At 41.5% G+C, this 23,743-nt stretch overlaps 3 protein-coding genes across 3 annotated transcripts; 1 reads left to right on the top strand and 2 right to left on the bottom strand.

The window, feature by feature from the left end:
- Positions 1–599: 599 nt before the first annotated feature.
- On the bottom strand, positions 600–3,025 carry LOC139777435 (uncharacterized). Its single transcript, XM_071714853.1, has 3 exons — positions 2,932–3,025; positions 2,470–2,569; positions 600–2,210 (listed from the first exon to the last, which is right to left on the bottom strand). The coding sequence occupies exons 1-3, from the start codon at positions 2,941–2,943 to the stop codon at positions 1,300–1,302; spliced, it is 1,023 nt and encodes a 340-aa protein (XP_071570954.1). The 5' UTR covers positions 2,944–3,025; the 3' UTR covers positions 600–1,299.
- A 4,032-nt stretch (positions 3,026–7,057) lies between these two features.
- Positions 7,058–9,213, top strand: LOC139777444 (cuticular protein 19). Its single transcript, XM_071714862.1, has 3 exons — positions 7,058–7,394; positions 7,658–7,915; positions 8,259–9,213. The coding sequence occupies exons 1-3, from the start codon at positions 7,380–7,382 to the stop codon at positions 8,715–8,717; spliced, it is 732 nt and encodes a 243-aa protein (XP_071570963.1). The 5' UTR covers positions 7,058–7,379; the 3' UTR covers positions 8,718–9,213.
- A 1,003-nt stretch (positions 9,214–10,216) lies between these two features.
- On the bottom strand, positions 10,217–22,636 carry LOC139777442 (uncharacterized). Its single transcript, XM_071714859.1, has 6 exons — positions 21,875–22,636; positions 20,883–21,038; positions 15,693–15,931; positions 15,056–15,345; positions 14,662–14,935; positions 10,217–14,580 (listed from the first exon to the last, which is right to left on the bottom strand). Exons 1-6 carry the CDS (start codon positions 22,013–22,015, stop codon positions 14,313–14,315), a joined length of 1,368 nt encoding a protein of 455 aa, XP_071570960.1. The 5' UTR covers positions 22,016–22,636; the 3' UTR covers positions 10,217–14,312.
- Positions 22,637–23,743: the final 1,107 nt, after the last annotated feature.

The raw sequence follows: 23,743 nt of genomic DNA, 5'->3' as shown, positions 1-23,743 counted from the left end.
ATCGGATTTCTAATTTCCGTGCATTAAATTTTTTGCTATCGATAAAGAACTTAATCCCTTTCTAATCGGAATAAAATCTATTAATAAAAGTGTTATGTATTAGCTGTCGTATACTTTTTTCTCTCGTCATATTCACGCCTGGCAGTAATTTCTGTAACTTATGTGACCCAATCTGATAAGAAATTTCTCAGATTATGTCGTTTCAGTTTACTTCCTTTCGCAAAATTTATATCTCAAACGCGCTCTCTTATCGTAATGATAGCGTAACGTAGCGATTCTGTAAATGAGATGGAATATCGCTTTCTAACATCGTAGGGAGATCAGGTATCTTTATTCAATAGAAAGCGAAAAACCGTCCGGCTTTCTATTTGCTCTAATAACGTGGGACTTAGTAACTTCTCATGTATAATTAAGCAAATTACTCGTCGCGCGAAACGCGAAACTTCCTGAAAGGAGTAAACGTTAGCTCTCCTTTTATCGAATTTTCGCTCGGGCGTTTAACTCACCTTTTTACGAGCGGAAGTTCCGCCAAGTTCCGTGAGCTAAAATAATAAAAGCAAAGAGATTGCGCTACGACAAGGTGAATGACTTCCATGATGCCAGAAGCGGAAACGATTTATTTACTAATCGTACAAAAAATTACATTCTTCGCGCTATCGTATATAGTCAAGTATTTTCTATCTTTACACACTTACTCATACGAAAAATACTGAATACACCTTTTCATAATTCAGTGAAATGAAAAACGAACAGAAAATTAATCGAAAAGAAGTCCGTTAGACCAAGATACCATTTGCCATTTCTGTTTTGATAAATTTTCGTCATTAATTACTGTATTATGTAAATTTCCGTGAAAGTCAATTAAGTATTTTTTATCAATCTTTTATTCAATTAATTTTCTTTAAAGACAAACTTTCTATGTTAATTATATTTAGCAAATTATTCTATGTTAATTATAAATCGAGTAGTTATTTTTTCTAATTAGTAAATTGATTCTAATTATCGAGTGTCGAACATTCATCCGTTTTTGACCGTCAAAGAAGAAAACTGCATTGGTTATTGTCAAATACACGGTAGTACAATACATACGTCATTAAAATGTCAACAAGTGATACAACAATTTATAAAGCGCGTTAGATACTAGTCTCAACAAAGCCTTGATGATATCAAGAAGCTGTTTCCGCGAGTAAAAACGGGATTCAACTCGAGCGAGTCTTGGGGCTAGCCGTCTTTTCTTCGAAGAGAAATAGAATATTAAATTATATAAATCGTATTACTACCCTGTAGGTCAATTCTTGGTCAATGGCGCTGTCCCTCTTCGACCGGCTTGTCCTGCTGATATTCTGCGTCGACGTTGTCGTCGCTCGGATAGTAAACCTTGCTGCGGTAATAATAGGGTCCCTTAACGTCATCGGATAACGGCTTGGGGATAAAAGTGCTCTTCGGTTTGTACTGAATGCGATTCGCTGTCACGTCGTATGGTATCTGCGCCTGATATTGCAGCAACTGCTTGATTTCCGAAGGCATGTTTCTGTCCAAATATAGAGTAGGTAGCGGAGGTTCGGGGATGGCTCCTAGCGGAAACGCTACTTGTTGCTGCTGCTGCTGCTGCTGCTGTTGCTGCTGCAGTTGCTGTTGCTGTTGCTGCTGCAGTTGCTGCTGCAGTTGCTGCTGCAGTTGCTGCTGCTGTTGCTGCTGCTGTTGCTGTTGCTCGTAATCCTCCTTGTAGGCGATTCTATCCTGACGCTCCACTCTCCTGTCGCTGTATTCGTATCTGGGCTGCGCTCTTTGAGCATCGATCGATTGGTATCTCGCCGATGGTTGCAAGTAAGCACCGCGAGGAATTTCGGAGGCGGCTGGGGCTAATTGTTGCTGTTCACGTTGCTGCGGTGCCGCCGCAAAGTGGTTGCCGCCGTAAATGAAAGACGTAGGATCGACGTAGGGAGCTTGCGGCTGATAGACCGAATTGATCAGCTGTCTGATGTGACTCGGCACCGCCGAGTACGGCTTGTAACTGTAGTACTGCGGACCCTGGGCCTGCTGCTGGACTTGCTGGGGTTGAGGCTGCGGCGCCGACGCTGGGGCACGATGCTGCTGAGCCTGTCGAAGACGAAGGGGTGAGCCGCCTTCGGCGCGCTGAGGCCGGTGAGCATTCGCCCGCTGCAACTGGCTCTGGGGCGCGATGTATAGATCCCAGTTGATCCTCGAATCTGAAACACCGAGAGGAACACCGTTCCGTCATTCCGACATCCAATTTATCGCCGGTCGTCGATTGTTGGTGTTTATGCAACGCTGACCTCATTATCGAGGATCACAAAGGAATTGTTCTAAAGATCTGGGATGTGAAAAACACGGACTCTCGCGTGCGTTATAATTGCAGTAGCGGCAACAGTTAATTGCGATACATCAGGTCCAAGGTTCTCGAGGCGTGTCTTCAACAGCGAATAATCGAGAAAACTTTGTACTCACCGCCATCGACATACTTGATTTGCCCTTGCGGCGCGCGAGCAGACCTCCCTACATTTTCCGTTTTCGCCCACGCAATCGATATCACCACAATAAGAAGAATCTGCAAATTTATAATAAATAATATTAGCACGATACACCCGACGATGTCATATACTGACTTTAAGTTAAAAGTAATAAAACTGAATAAATACAACGTTAAAAAATAAATCACGAATAATTGTGCGATAAAATCATATCAATATCACCAAAATGCAATATATATTTAATTGAATAAGACTCTCGAAATGACCATCATTTGACGAACAGAAACCGATTGAAAAATATAGTCCACTTTTAACAGTCACACATCGGCAACAAGTCCCGCGAAGTAAAATTTGGTGAAAAAATAAAATATCTCTCGTCACTATATTAATACCGACACGATGAATACGGTCAATCAATCAGAATATCCTGAACACTCACTGGTAGTTTCATGGCTGCGTGTGGAGAGAAAGATGTACGCGGATTGTCGCGTCGAGTTTACTCGCAGAAATCAGCCGGCGGAGTCGGCGTGGCTCTTCTATATAGCCGTAGTCGCCCCGGCGTAATTGGTGGCGCGCGGCTGTGGTAGCTACCTACTTTTAGAGTAATTCCGCCTCAGGTAACCAGCAAACTCCGACAAAAGGCTTCCCCCCTCAAGGATATATTATCACTCGTTGCAAGAATGCGCGTCTCTGGCGTAACGCTATTATAGAATTGTTCTCGAAGGGTGATCCCACAAGAACTCGGGATACTTCCGAATCTAAAAATTTGAGAACCTGCGATATTTTACTTTTTTCGCGATAGCACGATAATTTTTTATCTGCAGAATTCTCTGTAAGGTTAAAACTATCGCATCTCAAAAATGTATTTTTCAAGCTAATAGAAAAAGATTGCACACCTTGATAACATCATTTGCAAATGAAGGAAAATGAGTAATTAGAGAAGATTTTAATAAAAGATTTTAATGAATAAAAGCAATATTTAAAGTATAATTTTAATACATAGTTAATGTATTCTAAAGTGTAAATAGAAATTTAAGAAAATAAAAACGTGCAATACTTATATGGATTGTTTTCTCTCAGGTCAGAAAGATTAAAGTAGCAGGAGGGGTTGAAGCGTTCAACTTCACGTTCTCCGAAGCGATTTTTTAAACTTTAGGAGCTGGAATGGTGAAATCGTTAGGCTCCATGCGATCCCGAGGATTTTAACGAGGCTACGATGACGTAATAAGAAACATTGGCGCGGTGTTTTTTAGCTGAATTCGCGTTTCAGAGCGCTAAAGCGGAGCCGGTAAGGTTCGCGTATGCGCTTAAGTTGTCTCAAATGAGGAGTAAAGACGAGAAGAAAGCGCGCTATGTGGTAGAGTAAATGCTCGTAATAATTCTCATTGCGATTACATGTGATTGCATGAAGCGAAAAAGGAATCAAAATAAGAATCTAGTTTCGAGTATTTCCTTGTATTTAACGATGCGAAGTAATAATTAATATAATTCCATAGAATAGAATAAAAAAGTTATAAGGAAAAGAATTTAAAATAAAATAAATTTCCAACTGATTAATAAATTTCACCAAGCAGAGTAAGTGCAATTCTATACATTGAAACTCTATACATTGTTTCTTTAATTTTCCAGAAAAAAATTAATATCAAGATAAGCTTATTTTTTATTAATTTTATTACTTTTTTATAATTTTATTTCATTGATCATATTTTAATTTGTCTAACATAAAGTTTTATGCATTTAAAGATTGACTAAACTGAATTATAACATGGAATACAAGAATCTCCGATGGCGTGAGTCAAAGCAACGCGGATCTTTTTAGTTAAACGGCCGAGAGGCATGCTGGAAAAAAATAAACCATGTTGTATGTAACTACACTGTCTCTATGCGTTGCATATAATTAAATTTACGACGCGCAAACGGTCTGGCGTGCGCTAAACATTACCAATTTGCGTCAGGCGAGGCAATCTATAGCGCTCCGCCAAGTCGGACGAAATGAAAGGGGTGAAAAGCAGTGGAAGAAAAAAAAACAGGGGATCTACTTAGCTCGGATCTATAAATTCCGTAAGATAATGGACCGCGCTGGCTTTATTACCGCGCGCGAAAAGAAAACCGCTCGTACGACGAGATAATTACGCGGCCGCGTGACGCTCGCGAGCCACTAATGCGATGAGAGTGCAACGCAACCGCTCGTGAACAACGATCATTATCTTCCAACTTAACTCATTGACGTATTAAACCGCGTAAATTAAAACCCTATAAGTGCCTAGCGTATCCTGTTGCTTTTCGTGTGTGCGGTGTACGGATAATATAAAATTTTTATGTTTACATTACTGGTACCGAGTAAGAAATGAATAGCGGACGTTGCATTGCATTAATCCTTTTAGTAGTTCAAATGTTGAAATAAGATATATGGTTTCCTTCTATATAATCTTATCCTAAAAATAGAATTTTTTTCACCTGGCAATTGAATCTCCGATTGCCAAACAATTTTTCCGAGAAGCCGTTCAGCGTCGAAGTAATTTATTAATGGGCCGAATAAAGGAATACCGGATACATGTGTAAGATTATCATGAACAATGTCTGGTAGAGAGATTGGACAAGGAAACGCGCGCTTTAAGTGAAACCATGAAAATCTCGTAAAACGGCCTTCCTTGACGAATCTCGTTTCGAATTAACGGCAATTTCCCAAGTTACAAACGAAACGGCGAACGTTGCGACACTTCGAACGGGCGTCAACCTACGTTGATCCGCGCGTGCGGATGTAGATGATGAAAAACACGCAGCCGCGATAAGATTCGAAAGGTAAGATCGGCGAGAGAGGAGAGAAAAAAAGAAGGATTTGACAGGAGGAAGCGGGCGGAGAAAGTCGATTATTCTCGGCCGATCGACTGGGAAGATCTGCGTCTGTGGCGCCTGATATCGCGGTATCTCGGGAACTTATTTCACGCAGGCGAATGTAGAAATGCATGACTTCCTTCCGTTCGAACGATGTCCGCGATACGCGGTACCTCGACCGACACGATATGTACTTCAACTGCACTCAATAAACATCACGCATGAATTAATTTACTACAATTTACTTCCACAAAATGTCCCATATAGAAAGTTTAATTAAGTTACCCATTTAAGTCAAAACAAGACGTCGATGGTAAAGATATAAGAAGCCACAAAAATCGGAAATACAGGAAAATCGCGCGTTTGGAGTAATCGACGAGTAAAAAAAGCGAAACAGGATATCCATTGCCCCGTCGGAGGAGTTTTATAATCCGTACGTTTGCGCCGCGCCGCGCCTGCGATTGCGAGATGCAGAAATAATCGTAAACGAGAAAAATGCTTGATAGCTCGAGGCCGAGAGCAATGAGATCCGCGCTTTCGCCATACTTATCGAGTTATTAAGGAAAACGGAAACGCGTACGGAGTATACGAAGTATTACGCCGCGATTAATATATGCGCGCCGAGGCAATTAAAGTGCCACTCGGTTTGATTTTCCCGGAGTCTCGCGCCGTCGATTCCAATTTGGCGATGCGGTAATGGGCATAAGAACTCATTACCGCGATCGAAACATCGCGGGTTCGCGAGTGAAATCGATGAATCTGGTTACTACGGCGAGTAAGGGGGCAATGATCTTGTTTTTCGACGAGGACTTTTTGATATCCCGACGACAGGAAGGAAAAGCAATTTCAAGGATCGCGCGCGACGCCAACCCCGAAGAATGCCCCAAGCTTCCGCACGATTGCCGTTATGCCTCCGATAATCCATTGGAAGTCGGTAACAGCGTTCGGTAAAGTCGGTACATAATCTACTGTAGTGTACAGGCGAAAGACCTCAGGATTGAGTCCTCGGCATTGCGAGTTGTCAGCGAGAAATTCCTGAGAGCGCACCCAGGCTTTTCTGTTTCTCTGACCTCGGAACTTGTCGGTTCAATGCATTTGTAAAATTGATATACATTATAGCTATTTGGATTGATAATGATTCTTTTTTTATTAAAACGTTTTGTTGAAACGTTGTGTTGATTGTACGCGATATTAGCATTTCTACTTTATATTGTTCTCTTCTCTTTTTAATTATTTAAATAATCTATTTTTTAAATTGTCGCCTAATGAAAAAAAAAGAGCAAATATAGTGATAAGAATGACCATAATCTTCCAATGTTTAAATGTTCCCGAAAGTTAATGAAAATATTATCTGTAAGCTATATCAACGTTTTAATATTGATTTCATCGCGTTTTTTAAATATAAATTGGTTGATCGTTTAATCTATAATCTTAATCTATACCTGCCTGCATTATTTAAATTTGAAAACAGAAAATGACAAAGCACAATTTCGCTTATACTATTTTAATTTTGGAAGAATAAAAATGTAAAGAAGATTTACACCGTCGAGGACACTGTCGACAGTTCAAAAATAATTTACATAATTCCACGAGTATTCTTTGAAAAACCCGATAAAAGAAATAAATAAATTACAAATGCATTTCTGTAGAAATGCACTTTGTTTGAGTTGTAAAAGTACATTAATTTAAAAAAAATGACACTTTTATTACGATCGATTCTCAACAGAGATATTCGAGCAAGTTAAAATTAACGAGGAATTTTTGAAAACTTCGTCGAAACTGTACGAGCGGAATGCTCGGTTTCCTAAGCGAAATGTCAGCCTAAGTTATCACACGGCGAAGTAATGTACGAGGATTAGAAACTTGTACAGAAATCGTTCGCAGGGCGTGGTGGAAGACCAATGTGATCCGGGACTGGGACGCGCGGGTTGCCCATCAAGGCCTCTTCGCCGGGTTGCCCTGAGCCAACACGTCGTATAAAACGCCCCTCTCATCGACTTCTGGGAGCACTGTTGCGCTTCCCGCTGCCTAAGGATCGATTATTCCTTCAACATGCCCGCCGTAGTCGTAAGTGTTTAGTCTTAAATCGTTCTCGTCAAATCACTCCCCTTTAAACTATAATGTAATTCTATATAAAGTTAAAATTAATCAAATATACCAGAAAATAATTACGCAATATCATAAAACGTATACATGTGTTAAATAAGAAACAGAAATATTTTATGTCTTGTAGCAGTTGTATAGCTCTTAGATATTTCTCAGATATTCCAATTCGTCGAACTAAAAAATTTGTCTGTAAGTATTCAAATTTTATTTTATCACGTACATAGATTATTCTGTTGGGTATCATCATCGGTGTCTCCAGTCAAGAGTCTTATTACCAATCGCCGCATCAGGCGGCGATTTTGAGCGACGCTCGTTATCTCGCGGGTGATGGCACATTCGGCGCCGCCTACTCTCAAGAAGACGGAGTGGAATTTAAGGAGGAAAGCGATGTAGAGGGTAATCGACGTGGATCATACTCGTACATCGATCCAACCGGACAAAGGCGCACTGTGACTTACACGGCCGGAAAGAACGGGTTCCAAGTACGCAGAGTGCACATTTGCTTGCTAATTAATTTTGTTCATTAATTATATCATTATATGACACTAAATTTATAACTTTTTATAATTTATTTTTGTTAAATTTTTATAATTTAATTTTATGATGCTATAATTCATTGATTTTTATTTTATATATATATATATATATATAAATATTTTATATAAATATTTCAGAAAAGATTATAGATTAATAATTAAAGAGCCTAACGAAAATTCATTAGTTTACTGCCAAATTAATCATAATATATGAAGCACAATTTTATTCAATCCTATCTCATTAATTTTAATAGAGTTTTAAGTTAAGCCGCAACTTTTTGTCTCGCAGGCGACCGGGGATCACATTCCCAGCGCACCGCCGCAGGTGCCACCGCAGCCGGAGTATGTACCACTGGCGCAATATAATCCGCCGGATTATCAACCCCCGAGTTACGCATCGCCAGCCCCTCAGCAGTATCCGCGGCGCTATCAACCGGATTACGAACCGCAACCTGTCGTTTATCAACCGCAGCCTCAACCGCGGCCTCAACCGCGGCCTCAACCGCAATACCAGTACCGACCGCAGCCGCCGCCGCCGCCTCGCTATCATTATCCCTCGGAGTTGCAAAGTATACCCTCGTCCGCGCCACCGAGTTATCAGCCGCGCTATCAGCCTCAACTTCGTCCCGCGCCCGCGCCGCAATACAACGCGATAACGACACCGGCGCCCCGCAATTTTTATCCGCCGGGAAAACTCAGCTTCAATCGGACCCCCGACGGCTTCTCCTATACGTTCAGCAAGAGTTGAGTGGCACGCGAATTTACGGTGTGAAAAGCGGTGACGTAATCCGTGATGAAATTAACGAAGTTTTTATTTTAATAACGTGTTATTTCGGGTCTTTAAAGAACACGACCCGCCATTACTTAAAAAATCCAAATCTTGAAATAAAAACATGGTTGAGTGTCAAGAAAATTATTAGCTAAAAGTTAATTAATAAAAAAAATTAATAACTAGAAAAGAATCTGGTGCAAAAAAATTGTCACTTTTGTTCAAAATTATAGTCAACATCTATTTGTGTTTTTATTTCACGTTTTAAATTAATTTTGAACTTAATGTGCTCGATTGTCAAAAATGTAATAATTATTAGATTTTTTAATATTAACTATCAATGATCCATTGTCAAAACATTGTTCGTAAAGTGTATTAAAATATATTCTCACAAGAGCTCCTTCTCTCTTCTACATTATGTCCAGTTTTTTGCGTCTGAAAAAATAAAACATCGGAACTGCACAGAATCGAATAATTTTCGTCTCGATCGTTCGTGGAATGCCCGATGTACCTTGCATAGCAATTTCCCGTACAAATGCATGCACAATCACATGCTTCATGGGGTCGGCTTACTTTCATCCGGTAACCTTTGCGTTCTCCATGATGTTGCAACTGAGAATCCCACGATACCGAAGAAAATGTGGGATACGCCCGATATACATATATATTTATGCGAGAAACGCATGTATTAGAAATGTATTTATTCTATCTTGATTTAATTCACAATTGTAATTAAATTTATTTAATACGAATATTATAATAGAAAAAGTTTGACTTCGATAACAAATAAAGATAATTTTTCCAGGTTAAAAGATTAAAACGACTCGTTTCCATCTCTTTAATTTTATGAGCGGCATAAAATAGTTAATAATATCTTAATAAAAATGCTCTTTATTGAAATTAATTTGAAAAGTTAATACGTATATATTGAAATGCGACTATCCGCTATAAAATATCACAAAAATAGCGCTTCATCGTTGTATCTTATTCCATGAAAGACGGCGAATTACCGGCAGAAACGGAAGAAACGGAGGGACAAAGGAGCGATTATCTTATTATCCAGGCTCGCGAGTGATAATGCGAATGCACCACGCCATCGCTCGCGCGAGGAGGCAGGGGTCGGCAAGGGCGAGGAAATAAAAATGCAACGAAGTCGAGCCGGTTCGCTGGCCATTATTATTGTTGGCCCGTAACACGGGCGCGGCGCGATCCGGGCAAGGCGAACCGCCTGCATCCGAGCAGGAACTCGGCAACCGAAAGGTGGGCAGAAAGAAATGCACGCCCGTGATATTTCAGGTCACCCCGACATTGTCGCCCGAGAAAACGCGTTACAACGTTATTGTCGTTAGAATTGACGGTATTACCGATTTTACCGTTGCCACGTCGTAACGTGTGCGACATCAGTTTGTCCTCGAGTAAATCTTACACGTAGAGAGATTAATATCCATCGAACACGACGGCAATAAGTGCGACTTGGGTCTTTTTTTTGGTCGTGTTTTATTTATAAAGGTATATTGAGTATACATTTCGTTCCGTATATAATTATGGCAGTAATATACAGACTCTGATTAGCTGCGCGTGACATCAACAGTATAAAAGTAGTCTAAAAACAGCTGCTGTAGAGGCAGTGTGGCATCGAACGTTCACTCTCCTCGTAACAGAAGGACGAAAAAACGAAACTAAACGCCGTCTTACCTAAGTAACTAACTTATGTCAATGTTTTATTTATGCCGGTGTGCCTCCCCAACACGTGAATTTCAAAATGATGACGATGGTGTGAATAAGTCCCAGAGAAAAGGCACTATGCGTCTATATTCTTCCAAATCCTCAACGAGAACGCGTTTACGTATCGCGTTTACTTCTTTTCGTTTTACTCTTTCTCCCTTTCTTTTGTATAAAAAAAATCTTCGTAAAGAAATCCAAGTTACAATGACTGTGCATAACACTCTCACGCTTACATTGAACGATATACAATCGAAGCGTGTAATCGGCCTGCGTTGTTTCATTCCCACGTGGAGAATGCTATTTGTTCAAGTATTCCTAATGTTCTCTATCGAACGCTACTAACGTTAGTCCTGCTTACGACCGATTTGTGTAGGCGAATGTTAATTATTTATCCCCTAAACTGCAAACAGTGGTTGACTCCGAAGGCATTGATCTAAATCTGACTGTGCTTTCGTCTCAACACGCGCGCGCGACAAGACAATACGGCCGCGCGCGATGCGGACAAGCGTCGTAAAATAAAATAAAAAATCGGCCTCGCGGCGGGCAGTGCTATTCACTAATCTCACTACGCTAAAAATATAAGTTCGGGTAAAGACTCGGGATATTCCCGACGTAATTGTCATGCGGTACGATAGTCTAAGATAGTCGCTATTGTCGCGGTGATTATACCTCTAGTGACATAGTTGTAAATGTTACGTTACACAAAATATACGCTCAGCGTTAGGCTCCGACTTTTTGATTTTTATATCATCGCAGAGGCACGGTCGTCCCATAAAGCGACCGTCGAATGGAAAACAACTCGGAAGCGGATTTGTACGTGGGGGCAGGAGGCACGGCAGTTTCGCGTTTCTCTTAGCGCATTTTACTGGCTTATCTTAGAAAACTATTCTAGGGAGACGAGAGGAAGCTTTAAGCGCTGTAACAAGCGAATCCTATCGGCTTCTTTCTGGAAGATATAGTTTGTTCACAATGCAAATTCACATTAAGACGCCTGAGAGTCTCTGCCAAATATGTTGACGAGCATATTTCAGTTTCCAACGAAAAATTGGAACTCGATTATTGTCGCTAATTTCCCGATGCGAATAATACATATATTCGTGTATATGTCTCTTTCCCGATAAAACAATGAATAATTATCCGAGATCTAGATATACCGCAAGAGAAAAATTAAAAAATATAAACTTTCTTCATATTTTTCCATAATGGAAATACACACATGTAAGATATCATAAATGATTCGTGATTAATCATACGAGAAATTCTTTACCATGCATCATCAATATTCATAATAACTAAGTTTAAATCTCGAACGTCCTTGATTAAGTACATGCTGATACTTGAGATTTCAAGGATGATCGTAACAATAAGGAATAATCGTACCGTAGTAAAAAACATTAATAAAAAAAATTTTACTTGCACTAAAAATCGACTAATAATAGATATTAAATTTTTTAGCACATGTGTAATAAAAAATGTAATAAAAAAACATATGCTTATTATAGGAAATTCTTCGAGAAATGTAAATAAAAATTGGAGAAATTCAAAGCACTTCAAATTAAAGTTTGTCATTTTAAACTTTTTTTTTTAGCGAAAGCTTCGTTTTTAGATATACGACCATCGCTGATATTTACGCACTGCAGGGACCCATATTTGGTATATAAGTTGACAATGTATTCGAACCCACTTTCTTTACAAGTTCATAAAATTCCGCCAAAAGTATACTACAAATCGCTAGATAACGATTTAACATATATCAACACATGTAAGCGAATAGTCAACGAGTGACTGACAAGTATAATAAAATTACACAAGATAATTCATCGAATTTGACAACTTAGATGATGTCGTATAGAAATTAAAAATCTTTAATTTTTATTTTTTCAAAATAAATTATTATATACATAATTTTTTAAATAACTTGATCTTTATAAAATTTTATTCCGATATAAAATATATAACTGACTATAAAATACACATGTCTTTTAAAATCACACTATCAACTTTTGTTTCAAATTTTTTTATGTAAGGAATAGTTAAAGAGTAATTTAAGCTAATCAAATTAGATGAATCATTCTGTATAAGACAATTAATTTTCCAAAATCAGATCTGTAAACGGCGACACAATTCATTCTCATTGATATTAAAATCTAGATCAAAGAGAACGATGTGCTATCAAAATAATAAATTCTCTAAATTATAACGTTGCAGTTGAAAACATACATATACATATAAAAAAATATAATAGCATTGAGAACAAACCTGTACATCAGAGAATACATGCTATTACAGGCCCACTTTGTAACTTTCTAACTGTAACTATTTAAATCTAACTCTATGATACAACAATATATGGTATATTCTTTATGTCATATATCATTAATCGGTCTTTTTATGCATACGTTTTATGCAACTATATGGTTACTGTTAGGCTTTATTCACGCTATATAGACATAATTAGAGACCTAATCAGAGACTGGAAATAAGGGAGCCACTTTTGATTGCCATTTTTCTTCAAAAACAAGAGAAAGAAAAAGAAAGAGATATATGAGAAAGAGAAAGCAATATGAGAATGTATATCGCTTTCTCTTTCTCTTATATCATTCTCTCTCGCAGGATTTTGAAGAAACCGCCTGATGGCTAGTCTCTGATTATAGAGTCTCTAGACATAATAACAATCCAATTGCACTCCAGTCTTGCTATATTCATTAGTAAAGAATATTAATTAATGAAACGTAAATAGAATTATTTACATTGTCAGTCATGTTCAAATATTAAAAATATATTCTTTTAATGTAAAATACATTTTTGTTTACTTCGCCTGTGTGACGAATGAGTGATAACACTCAGGAGTCAACGCTGCCAGTCCCAAGCCCGAGTAAAGGAGAAAAGTTCGTGGGCAAGGTTTAGTAGCCTATCCACGATAAAACAAAAATGAATGCTCACAAGACAATAAGCCTCGGAAGAGGCGCTATAAAATTGGAAACAGACTCAAGCCTAATCCAAGAGAAAAAAAAGAAAATAAAATACATTCATTAAACAAAACGTATTCAAATAATGCAGAATTTTGAAAGAATTGAAACAAGCGCGACTGAATTACTGTATCTATAACGTGAATAAAACTTATATGTTAAAAAGTTACAGAATAGGTCTTCTAGTACCTACAAATAGCAGGAAGCTAGCTATGTAGGAACGTATACTATTAAGTAATAGCTTTTAAATACTGACATAATAGTGCACATTCTTACCATAAGTCAGTATCATGTCAATACTTAAAATTTCTTCTTCTCAATAATGTAATCTTATCTTGTGTCAAGATACACAGTAGTGTATTCCTGAAAATAATTCTACGTAACTCTGTTCTGATATGTATTTATTACAAAGTGCGTAAATTGCTACTTCTTTAATAATCTTTTGTGAAATAAACTTGCCAAGACTGTTATCTTCTTAAGAAATATTAGATAAACTTTTCCATTTGTAAAACGTATAAGGGAATGATCAAACTTAATATATAAAAATCGTTTATCTTCGAGATTATGTCCTTAGTCATAAATGACCCTCTTCTATCATGTGCAAAAGACTCTAATAAAAATATATTAGAAAATAATCACAGTTGCACGAAATTATCAAATTAATCCATCATGGGTATCGTACTAACATTGCTACTCGTTATTAATTATCGTTATCAAATATGCTACTGTGTATCTATTATCGATAAGTTGGTATATATATCATTACAATCACAATATGCATGACACCCTATGCGAAAGTTTCTGATCGAAATAGAGCAGAAAACTTGTACTATGGTAAGACACAAATCGACGGTACGTAGTGACAGGGAAAAGAGTAATTCTAGCTGCATAATCCATTAGGATCAACGAGTCCCCTGGCAATGAGCTCAGCCGTCGCAGCATCTCCGCCGCTTTGTTTACCACCCGACTGTTGCCCGTGCTCGCAGTGCGTACGTATATGGAACAAAAATTCGGCCTTATCTGTGAAGTCTGCGCGACACATTAAGCAAAAATTCCTCTCGGTGGTATAGGATTGCGCCGGTTGGACAGATCCTGGGAAATACGCAGCGGCGTGTTGTGGCGGCACAGTTCCTTCAACCAAATGAGACCTGCGATTGAATAAAATTAATTGTAGAAGACGTTAAATTAAAATACAAGTATATTGATGTTGAAAATAAAGAAATATTAACCGAGCATGTGTTGTCCATTCCTCTCTGGTAGCGAGTGATCGTCCGCACAGCTCGCAGGCCCAACTCACCGGCTCCTCCTTCAGTTTATGAATGCTATCTTGACGAGATGGCTGTTGCTGTTGCGCTTGCTGCTGTTGCTGCTGCTGCTGCTGTTGCTGCTGTTGATGTTGATCCGATCTTGGTGTGGTAGGCGCTGACAGAGGCGAAACGCCAGGTTTATGTCTGAGTTTGTTCATATGGATAACCAATTTGTCTCGACGCGCAAACGCTTTACCTGCAACATGTATCGGATTCTTTATTCATTCAGTTGCTTCCTTTTAAAGGTAGATGATCTGCGATTCAAAATAATTTGTATCTAATGGTAGAATGTATTCTATATAATTTTCATACTTACCGCACACCTCACAAGAATATGGCTTCTCCCCAGTATGTATACGCATGTGTATGACAAGTTTATCTTTACGAGCGAGCCCCTTGCCACACACAGAGCAGGCAAACGCCTTCGTCGTTGGCTCGCCAGTGTTGGTCGCTTTCGAAACAGATCCCGGACGAACATTCACGCTGTTTGCCGTCGTTGTCCGTAATGGTTGATTTACTGCCGGTGCTCTACTTCCAAATTGTTGGTCCGTTCCAGGAAATGCTGGCATCATGCTGGGACGCATCGCAGCAGAGTAATCCGATGACCTGTGAAGTAAGAACCAATGATCATATTGCAATATCTTTAGCTTGGAGACCAGTGAAAATATAATTATGCGAAATTTTTAACGCAGAAAGCAATCATATAGCTTTAAAATAAGCGTAGCAAAATAAGATTTTAATGTAAGGACATTATAGAAAGTGTTTTAGGGAGCATTCCTTTTTTTGCAATATTTCTCTTCTATGAAGGTAGATTGTCAGATATTTCACGCAGAAACATTTATATATTTTAAAAATTATAATCGAGCAATGACTCGAGAATATTTTTGACGGAAGATCTCGCTTCTAGAAAGCGATGCTTTAAGAAAGAACCGATCAAAGCACCCTTTACGTACCATGTTCCAATAGACCGCAGAACTCTTACTCCATCATCGTAGCCGAGCCCGTCGTCTGGCAAGGTGAACGTGGGATTCGGTGGCTGCGGGGCCGCGTGAGGTCCAGCCAGAGACCTCGCCTGAGCGGCCTGCTGTGCCATGTGCTGCTGCAGTGCCGCGTGTGCCGCAGTATGCGCTTCCGCGTAACTCGCATGCTGCTGCTGTTGCCCGCCGTTTGACATCTTGTTCTTGTCCGTATTCTAAATTAAAACCGTTAATTGATCACACGTCGTGCAATAATTAATCCTTATTTATTTAACAACGCGACGAACGCCACGTGGCTCTCGATCAACTTCGCAAAAGTCTAACGAGATAGATAACTTTCGTCAAACTCACTTCATTTTCTTTTTCTATCGATACGGCATGTAACTCGTTAAAATATAGCTGTATATTTTCTAAATAAATAGATTTAACGTCATTCAAAATGTTAATTTATTTCAAAATGTAATTACGAATGCAAGTTCATAACGGAGACACGAATACTCGGCGCGTGTCTCGATTATGTATCGTCCTTTCTATGGCGTCAAACCGTCGTCTGACACGAGAACGGCGCATCAAAGATGGCTTTACGAAGATCCGGAAATCCGTGCGTATACTTCGTAGCCCGGAGTCCTCTTACGAAAGCGATTAAAATACTATTGTTGCAGACAAAAAATAACATAAAATAAAATTGTTCAAAAATTGCCACAGAATAAGGATGTTTTTTCCTGTTATACAGTTCCATACTTGGTCATAATCTATTAATAATAACCGATAATAACAGAGCAATGTGTTCTGAGAGTACTTATTGTTAGCTCGTATCGCTATTATCGCCTATATTATTGCACTTCTTTTAAAACGCTCATTGTGAAGTAATTATTTGATATTATCAACGATATTTTTCTTTCGTGTAATGGTCTAGAAATATATGAGTCATGTTTCAAATTTTTTTCTCATGTAATAATCCTGTCATCCGAATCCTAGCATCTCCCTCCCGGCGCCAGCGTACGCTAATGCTCCGTCAAGGTCTCTCGGAGGAAAGAACAATGAGGAAAGCTATCACGCGCGTTAGGGAAGTGACTCTGGAGAATGCTCCAAATAATCGTCATCGTAATCTGTCGGTCAATTTTTCTTTCACGCTCAATCCTGCTCACTGCCAATGGACTGCTATTAATACAATTGTAATTTACGATAAAAGGACAAGAATCATTTCTGCGTTTCTGCAAATTTCTAAATGCACTAAAATAATCTAAAGTAAGCTAAAAAATATATATATCGCGCAATAACGATTGGTGAGCAAGAGACGTTCCGGAAGAAGAGAGAGAGAGAAACAGAGAGAGAGAGAGAGAGAGAGAGAGAGAGAGAGAGAGAGAGAGAGAGAGAGAGAGAGAGAGAGAGAGAGAGAGAGAGAAGCCATCGCGCGAGTCGATCGTTCTCACGAAAGAAACGGGCGCCCGTCTTTTTGGACGCGCTTACCACGCACTAACGGAGTCCAATCCACGTTCCAAAGACGACCGTTGGGCTCCGGCAATCAAAGGGCCAGGAGAACACCTACGACCGGAGGGAGGCGGATTTTTCCAAAAAAAATATCGTGTGCGACCCAGATTTTTTAATCACAGCACCGATGCAGTAGCTCGGTAAGCTACGTAAAGTAGCAATAACGATGACGCGAAGCTGATGTTTATTTTCGGGGGTTGAGAGACTCACAATCAGATTACTCCGGATGTACCAGAGCGACGATAACCGGCACGCTTCGGCGGAGCAGTTCACTGTACAAACGTTAACACTGACATGCACGTTCGCGGGGCTCGTTACGCGCAAAAAGCTTGTACGTTGCGTTTTCGTGCTTTTCGCGACGCGTTCGAAGGAATATCCGCGGGTTCACGAGGCAGGAGAGAGCCGCGAAGCTGGCAGCCACCGCAGCCGCCGCCGCCGATTCCCGGCGCGGGAGGATGCAAGGACAAAGAGGCGAAAAAAAAGCAGCCGACGGGCGCGCGGAGGGGATAAGCGCGAGACAACCGGGGAGACGTTTCCCTCGCCGTCGGACTGGGAGAGAAGAAGAAAGAGAGGAAAGAAAGACGGAACCGCAGGTGAAGGGGGAGAAGAGAGAGAGGAAGAGAAAGAGATAGAGAAGGTTCAATGAGAGAGAAGGAGAAACGGAGATAAAGCGACGGAGCGATGTATGCGTGTGTGTGCGTGAAGACGACGGGGGCGGGAAGAGGGAACGGCGAGAAAGAAGTAAGGCAGAGCCAGCCGGTGACACACACCGACGGAAGAGCGACGCGCGATACAAACGATGCCGAGCGGAGGCTCCCCGCGGAATGCACCGCGCGGCCGGCCGGCCGGCCGGCGCGGAGCGACGGAGCGAAGAGGAGGCGAGCGAGCGAGCGCGCGCGGGGGCACGCCGAATACGACGAGGAGATCGGGAAGCGACGCGACGGGGAGCCGGGAGCCGGGAGAGAGACAAACGGGGCCGGCCCGCTGGCCGACCACCGATCGGCAGAAAGGAACGCAAGGTGTGTGTTTACGTGTATATGCGCGCGGGGCGATGATTCGTGTGTATCACTCTCTCGCGACGTGTAACGTCGCGCTGCTACGAGAGAAGGGAGGCTGGGAGATGTAACAGAGAGAGACCGGGAGAAAGAGAGGGAGAGAAAGAAAAAATTCGGGCGAGGAAAGAAAAGCCCGAAGGGAGAAGGGGACCGCCCCGGCGCGCTGGAGGATAACCGACGACGCACGAACGCGACGCGTTACGATATACCGAGCGGATATCCCCGGAATGCGGCGAACCAACGGTCGACCGGACCGGAGGAAGCGAGACGCGAGACAACGAGGAACAACGAGGCGGCGTTAAGGGTGGCCGCGTGGGGGTGCCTCTCGCTTCTGTCCCTCCTTTCCATTCGATTCCCTTTTCTCTCTCCCTCTCTCTCTCTCTCTCTCTCTCTCTCGTTCAGCGTACACGTATTATACGCGACTAGCGGAGCGAGCGATATCGGGATGCACGAGGAGGAGCATCGCCGTTGTGTGCGGTGCAACAGTGGTGGCAGCGACGGCGCGGCGCTCCGCGACCGGTGCGTCGGCCCGCTGACCTTGACACTGACATTGAGAGAGCGAGAGAGAGAGGGCGAGATCCTAGGAGAAGGGAGAGAGCAGAAGGGGAGGTAGAACTTACGCGCGCGCTCGCGCGCGCGCGCACACACATGTCGCAACACGGGAGCGATTCATGGGAGAGACCGGAGAGACGTCAGGGACGACGAGGACGTCGTCTCGCGACCCTCTTCGTCGCGCTGCCCTTCGCCGCCGTCGCCGATATTCCGGAGCGCGCCCGGCGACGAGAGAGAAGGAGAGAGTCACCCACGTAACGAGGCTGCGTCGATCTCGTCGGGGTATCCCGGGTTTCGAAACAGGTTTCTCGGCCGCGCGAGCTCACGGCAACTCACGTTGCACCTGTGCCTAGGACTGCCGAATCGGCAGGGGAGAGCGGATGGCTTGGGAGGCGGTGAGGATCGAGCGATCCGGGATCGAAAGAGAGAGAGAGAGCGCGAGACTGGGAGAAGAAGCGAATGAAGATAAAAAGGAAGGGAGGAGAAGAGAAGCGAGAGGAGAATGGGATTTATGCCGTGTTCTATGACTAAACCCTTTCGGAACATGACGCACAAATGCATATTTGTAAAAAAATGTATCTAAGAGAAAATTAACGCAACTGATAAGGAATGTCGCGAAACGACTATAATAACTCTAACATTATGGTATTACAATTACGAATCCTTTTTGACAATGAATGTGACAAATGAATGAAATAGTAATGTGCGTCACGTTCGTAAAAATAGATAAATAAGTAGCACAAGATAAAAGAGTGATAAAACTGAAGGGCACAGAAAAAAAGACAGACGAAGAAAGATGAAATGTAGGAAAGAAACGCAGCGAAATTAAGAAAGAAATAGGGCTGTTACGTGACGAGAAGAGGAACGCGGCAGGCAGGTGAAAGAGAAATAAGTTGCAGAAGCAGATAGGAGGGAAACAGGGGGGGGAGATGGGGGAGAGACAGCCGAGACAGCGAAGAAAGGAGTATACTTACACTACGACTTTCGCTTTCTGTGCGCGCGACGCGTCTCGCGGTCGCGACGCGCCGATCAATAGACGTCGCGACGTCGGTCGTCGCACACGTACATTCACACACAGACACATACACACACCCTTTCTCTCTCTCTCTCTCTGTCTTACCCTTTCTCTCTCCTCCTATTTATCCCTCCTCACCTCCCGCCGGCCCGTCTACGTTGCGTACGCGAGGGTGGAATTATTGAGATCGCGCGCCGCCGGGTGCAGCAGACACGGAAAGGGGGGTCAGCGGGGGACCCGAGCACCTCTAGCTACCGATCAGTGACGCCCCTGCGCGCGTTCCCTCTCTCTCTCTCTCTCTCTCTTCCCCCCCCCTGCCCCCTCGTGATCACCATCCGACAGGACCCGTGCTCCCGTCCGACCGACCCTGTCTTTTTCATAGCTTGCCGCTACCAGGAGTACGGAAGAAAGAAAAAGATATGCACCTAGCGATACACTCCTCGCGCCATTGGTGATGCTTTAGTAGCTGATTCCTTCGGAGGCAATTAATTCATCAAGTTTATTTTAGTTTTATATACCTATTCAGTTGCAGCGTTTTTGGAAAAATGCTGAGTATCGCTGAATTATCAAGTCATCATTATAAGGAGAAAGCAGAAGAGAGAAAGAACGTCGAGAGCGCTGCGTTAAAAAATCTTTTACGCTACACCGATACAAAATCGCTTTGTTTTATAATATTGCGGCGCGTTTTTACGAAGTCGAAGAGGCTCGTACTAGTTCGTACACCGACAAAACAGCTCAGTCAGTTGTGATGAAATTGGACGTGAAAAAACCGAAAATTTTATTTTCCTTCTTCCACGCAAAAGCAAATCCTATGACTGTTTTACCAATTTTGCTGAATCGAAAATCATTTCAATATCCAATACATGGACACCAAAGGGCATTATTATTCTCGCAATATTACAAATGTAATATTACGCAAATGTGAATAATCAAAATCTGAATAAACACAATCCTGTTACATGTGCGATATATTATAACAATATATGTTTGCTATGATTAAAAATTCTATGCAATTTAACATAATCCTTGTACATAGAGGAAAATTTCACTTGCCTGATTGTTAAGCGCAACAATGTTCTTCAAGGAATCTGCATAATTCTTCAACACTGCCTCTGTGGATAAGCAGCTGATACGAAATTCGTAGAACATATCTAACTTGTAGATACATCTCTGACAAATATTTTTTGGCAGTCCATCCTCTTTTGCTATCTGTAATAAAATGATCTCATGTTTTCCTCTGTTTAAAATACTAACTGGCGAAATTGTAAATCTGATTTCAGGATTCTTTGGAATATTCGGCCATTTAGCTTGACTCTCAATGATTATTTTTTTTCAAGCTTTACGTTACGAGGACATGATGAAACGAAAGGAAATAAGTGCTAAGATAACGATCAAGAAAATCAATATGTTTTAATCGTAGAATTGTTAAATGTTCTTCTTAATACAATAAAATGAACGAGTCATCGAAAATAGGAAAAAAAAAACAAGTAGTAAGACTTAAGGAATGAGCAAACCGATCAATCACAGCCAATTTAAAAACGATAGAAATACGTTTTCGACAATTCTCGACTCATTGATCAATTTACTTACTTAAGTCTCTATTTTATTTATTTTTTTTTGCGATCTTTAGTCACAAAAGTTCAAGGTATCAATTGTTTCAGTACTGGAGCATTGGAGCGTAAAACAAGGAGCTATTCACGAACCACGCCAACGCAGAAAGCTCTGCATTTGCGCGTGCAATGCAATCAAGCGAGGCAATTTTAATTGTCCTTCAGGTATTCTTAATGATACCCCTTTCTTAACAACTTGGGAGCTCCGATAATTCAACTCACAATTTTATCTCTCGCGAGGGGAACCTCCGTTCAGAAATATCTCTCGTGCACGTGGTGTAATTCTAGACTTCTAGAGGGTCTCCCGCACAAAAGCTAGCTCGCGTCTCGGATCTGTCGCGCGTCCTCGGCAAATTCGGCCCAAATACGACGGTCGTTTCGGGTCCCGGGCGGGCAACGCGGTGGCCGCGTACGGCAAGTGTCGTCTATACTCACCACGATGGGCACGCAGGAGCGTATTTTGAACAGCAGCTGCCGCTGCTCGCTCTCCTTGTCGAATATCTGCAGCTGGTGGCTGCTCTTGAGCGAGCACAGCCTGCAGAGCTCGGCGAAACCGAGGTCCTCGTTCATTGCCATTGTCGCGCGCGACGGGGAATGCAAAGGGTTATAGATATATATATATATATATATATATATATGTATACGCGCGCACACGCCACACGCACACACACACGCACGCGCGCGCGCGCGCGAGTCGCCGATCACCGGGAGATTAGGTTATGCCGCGCTGTGCCGCACGAATTCTGCACGCGCGTGCCGGCGGCACGGAAATCACGTAATTCGCGAGAATACGCGACGCGATTACTCGAATCACCGTAGGAACTTCCCCGGCTTGGGAAGCTCAGCTACGAAAAGCCGTATCGCGCGACCGAAAGAATCGAGCGCGGCCGATTCTGCTTTTTCTTTGTCGCTACTGTCGGCCGCACACGCTCACGCACACCGTGCTCCACGTCGAGTCCCCGCGTGTCCCCGCGTCGTTTCTCCGACTCGACGTTCGCTACTTTTCGATCCGACATACGAGACGCTCTATACAAACGATACAAACGAACGCCGCGACGCTGCGATCTTGGATCGAGGAGGACGACGAGCGAAAGCGCGAGCCACTTGTCAGATATATGTTATTGTGTATATATAAATGTTCGGCTTTGGAACTATCGAGCTAATATTCCCGTAGATTGTGACAACTGACAAATTTACTTTGTCGGCAAGCGCGGACGCGACAAACATGGCGCACAATACGGAACGCTCTCTACCGATAACCGAATGAAGCGACTCGAGAAACGCATCATTGCGGACCGACGTATAGTTGGCAAACAAATTAAAAATTATTGAAAATTATCTTATCCAATCGTTTGGAAATCATTTGGAGATATTTGGAAAAAAACTTTTCAGAGTTTGGAAAACCATACAATAATCACAATTAATTAAAATCAATTAAGCGTATAATTAGCAGAAAGTGTCTAAAAAATATTTTTTTTAAATCCAATCGCTCCAGAATCATTTGGATAAAGTGTCGATATAATTTTTATTATTTAGAAAACAACTCTATTCTAATAAAAATTAATTAAAGGCGTCCAACGGCGGGTATGCTTCACGGGCTTGGAAAAATTAGAGGGGAAAGAAGACCCTGTTGAGCTTGACTCTAGTCTGGCACTTTTCCAAGCCCGTGAAGCATACCCGCTGTTGGACGCCTTTAATTAATTTTTATTAGAATAGAGTTGTTTTCTAAATAATAAAAATTATATCGACACTTTATCCAAATGATTCTGGAGCGATTGGATTTTAAAAAAATATTTTTTAGACACTTTCTGCAAATTATACGCTTAATTGATTTTAATTAATTGTGATTATTGTATGGTTTTCCAAACTCTGAAAAGTTTTTTCCAAATATCTCCAAACGATTTCCAAACGATTGGATAAGATAATTTTCAATAATTTTTAATTTGTTTGCCAACTATACGTCGGTTCATTGCGGGCATTCCCGGCATTCCCGCGCCATCTAGCGAACGCAGAGGATGACTACGTATGCAATTGCAGTTCCGGAAAAAATTTGATGGAACCGGAGAAGAGCCGGAACACAATACGAAGGTACAGGCAATAAGAATAGGGCATAGTAACAAAATATAGATTTTTAACCTATCGGAAGCCGTGTATCAATGCATTCTGTTCCTATTCCCTGTTCCTATTGCCTGTACCTTGAGCCCCGAGTTCCATCAGCATATTAATTAATCGCCGAATAAAATATTTACGTTACAATAGTTATCAAATATATATTTTATTCGATATAGATTAGCTATTAATTGC

This window comes from Temnothorax nylanderi, unplaced genomic scaffold (assembly GCF_030848795.1).
Source record: "Temnothorax nylanderi isolate EJ_2023f unplaced genomic scaffold, tnyl_v1.0 TNYL_tig0148_pilon, whole genome shotgun sequence".
NCBI classification, from domain to species: domain Eukaryota; kingdom Metazoa; phylum Arthropoda; class Insecta; order Hymenoptera; family Formicidae; genus Temnothorax; species Temnothorax nylanderi.
The sequence above is the reverse complement of the archived record's forward strand: the minus strand, read 5'-3'. Positions and strand labels throughout refer to the sequence as shown.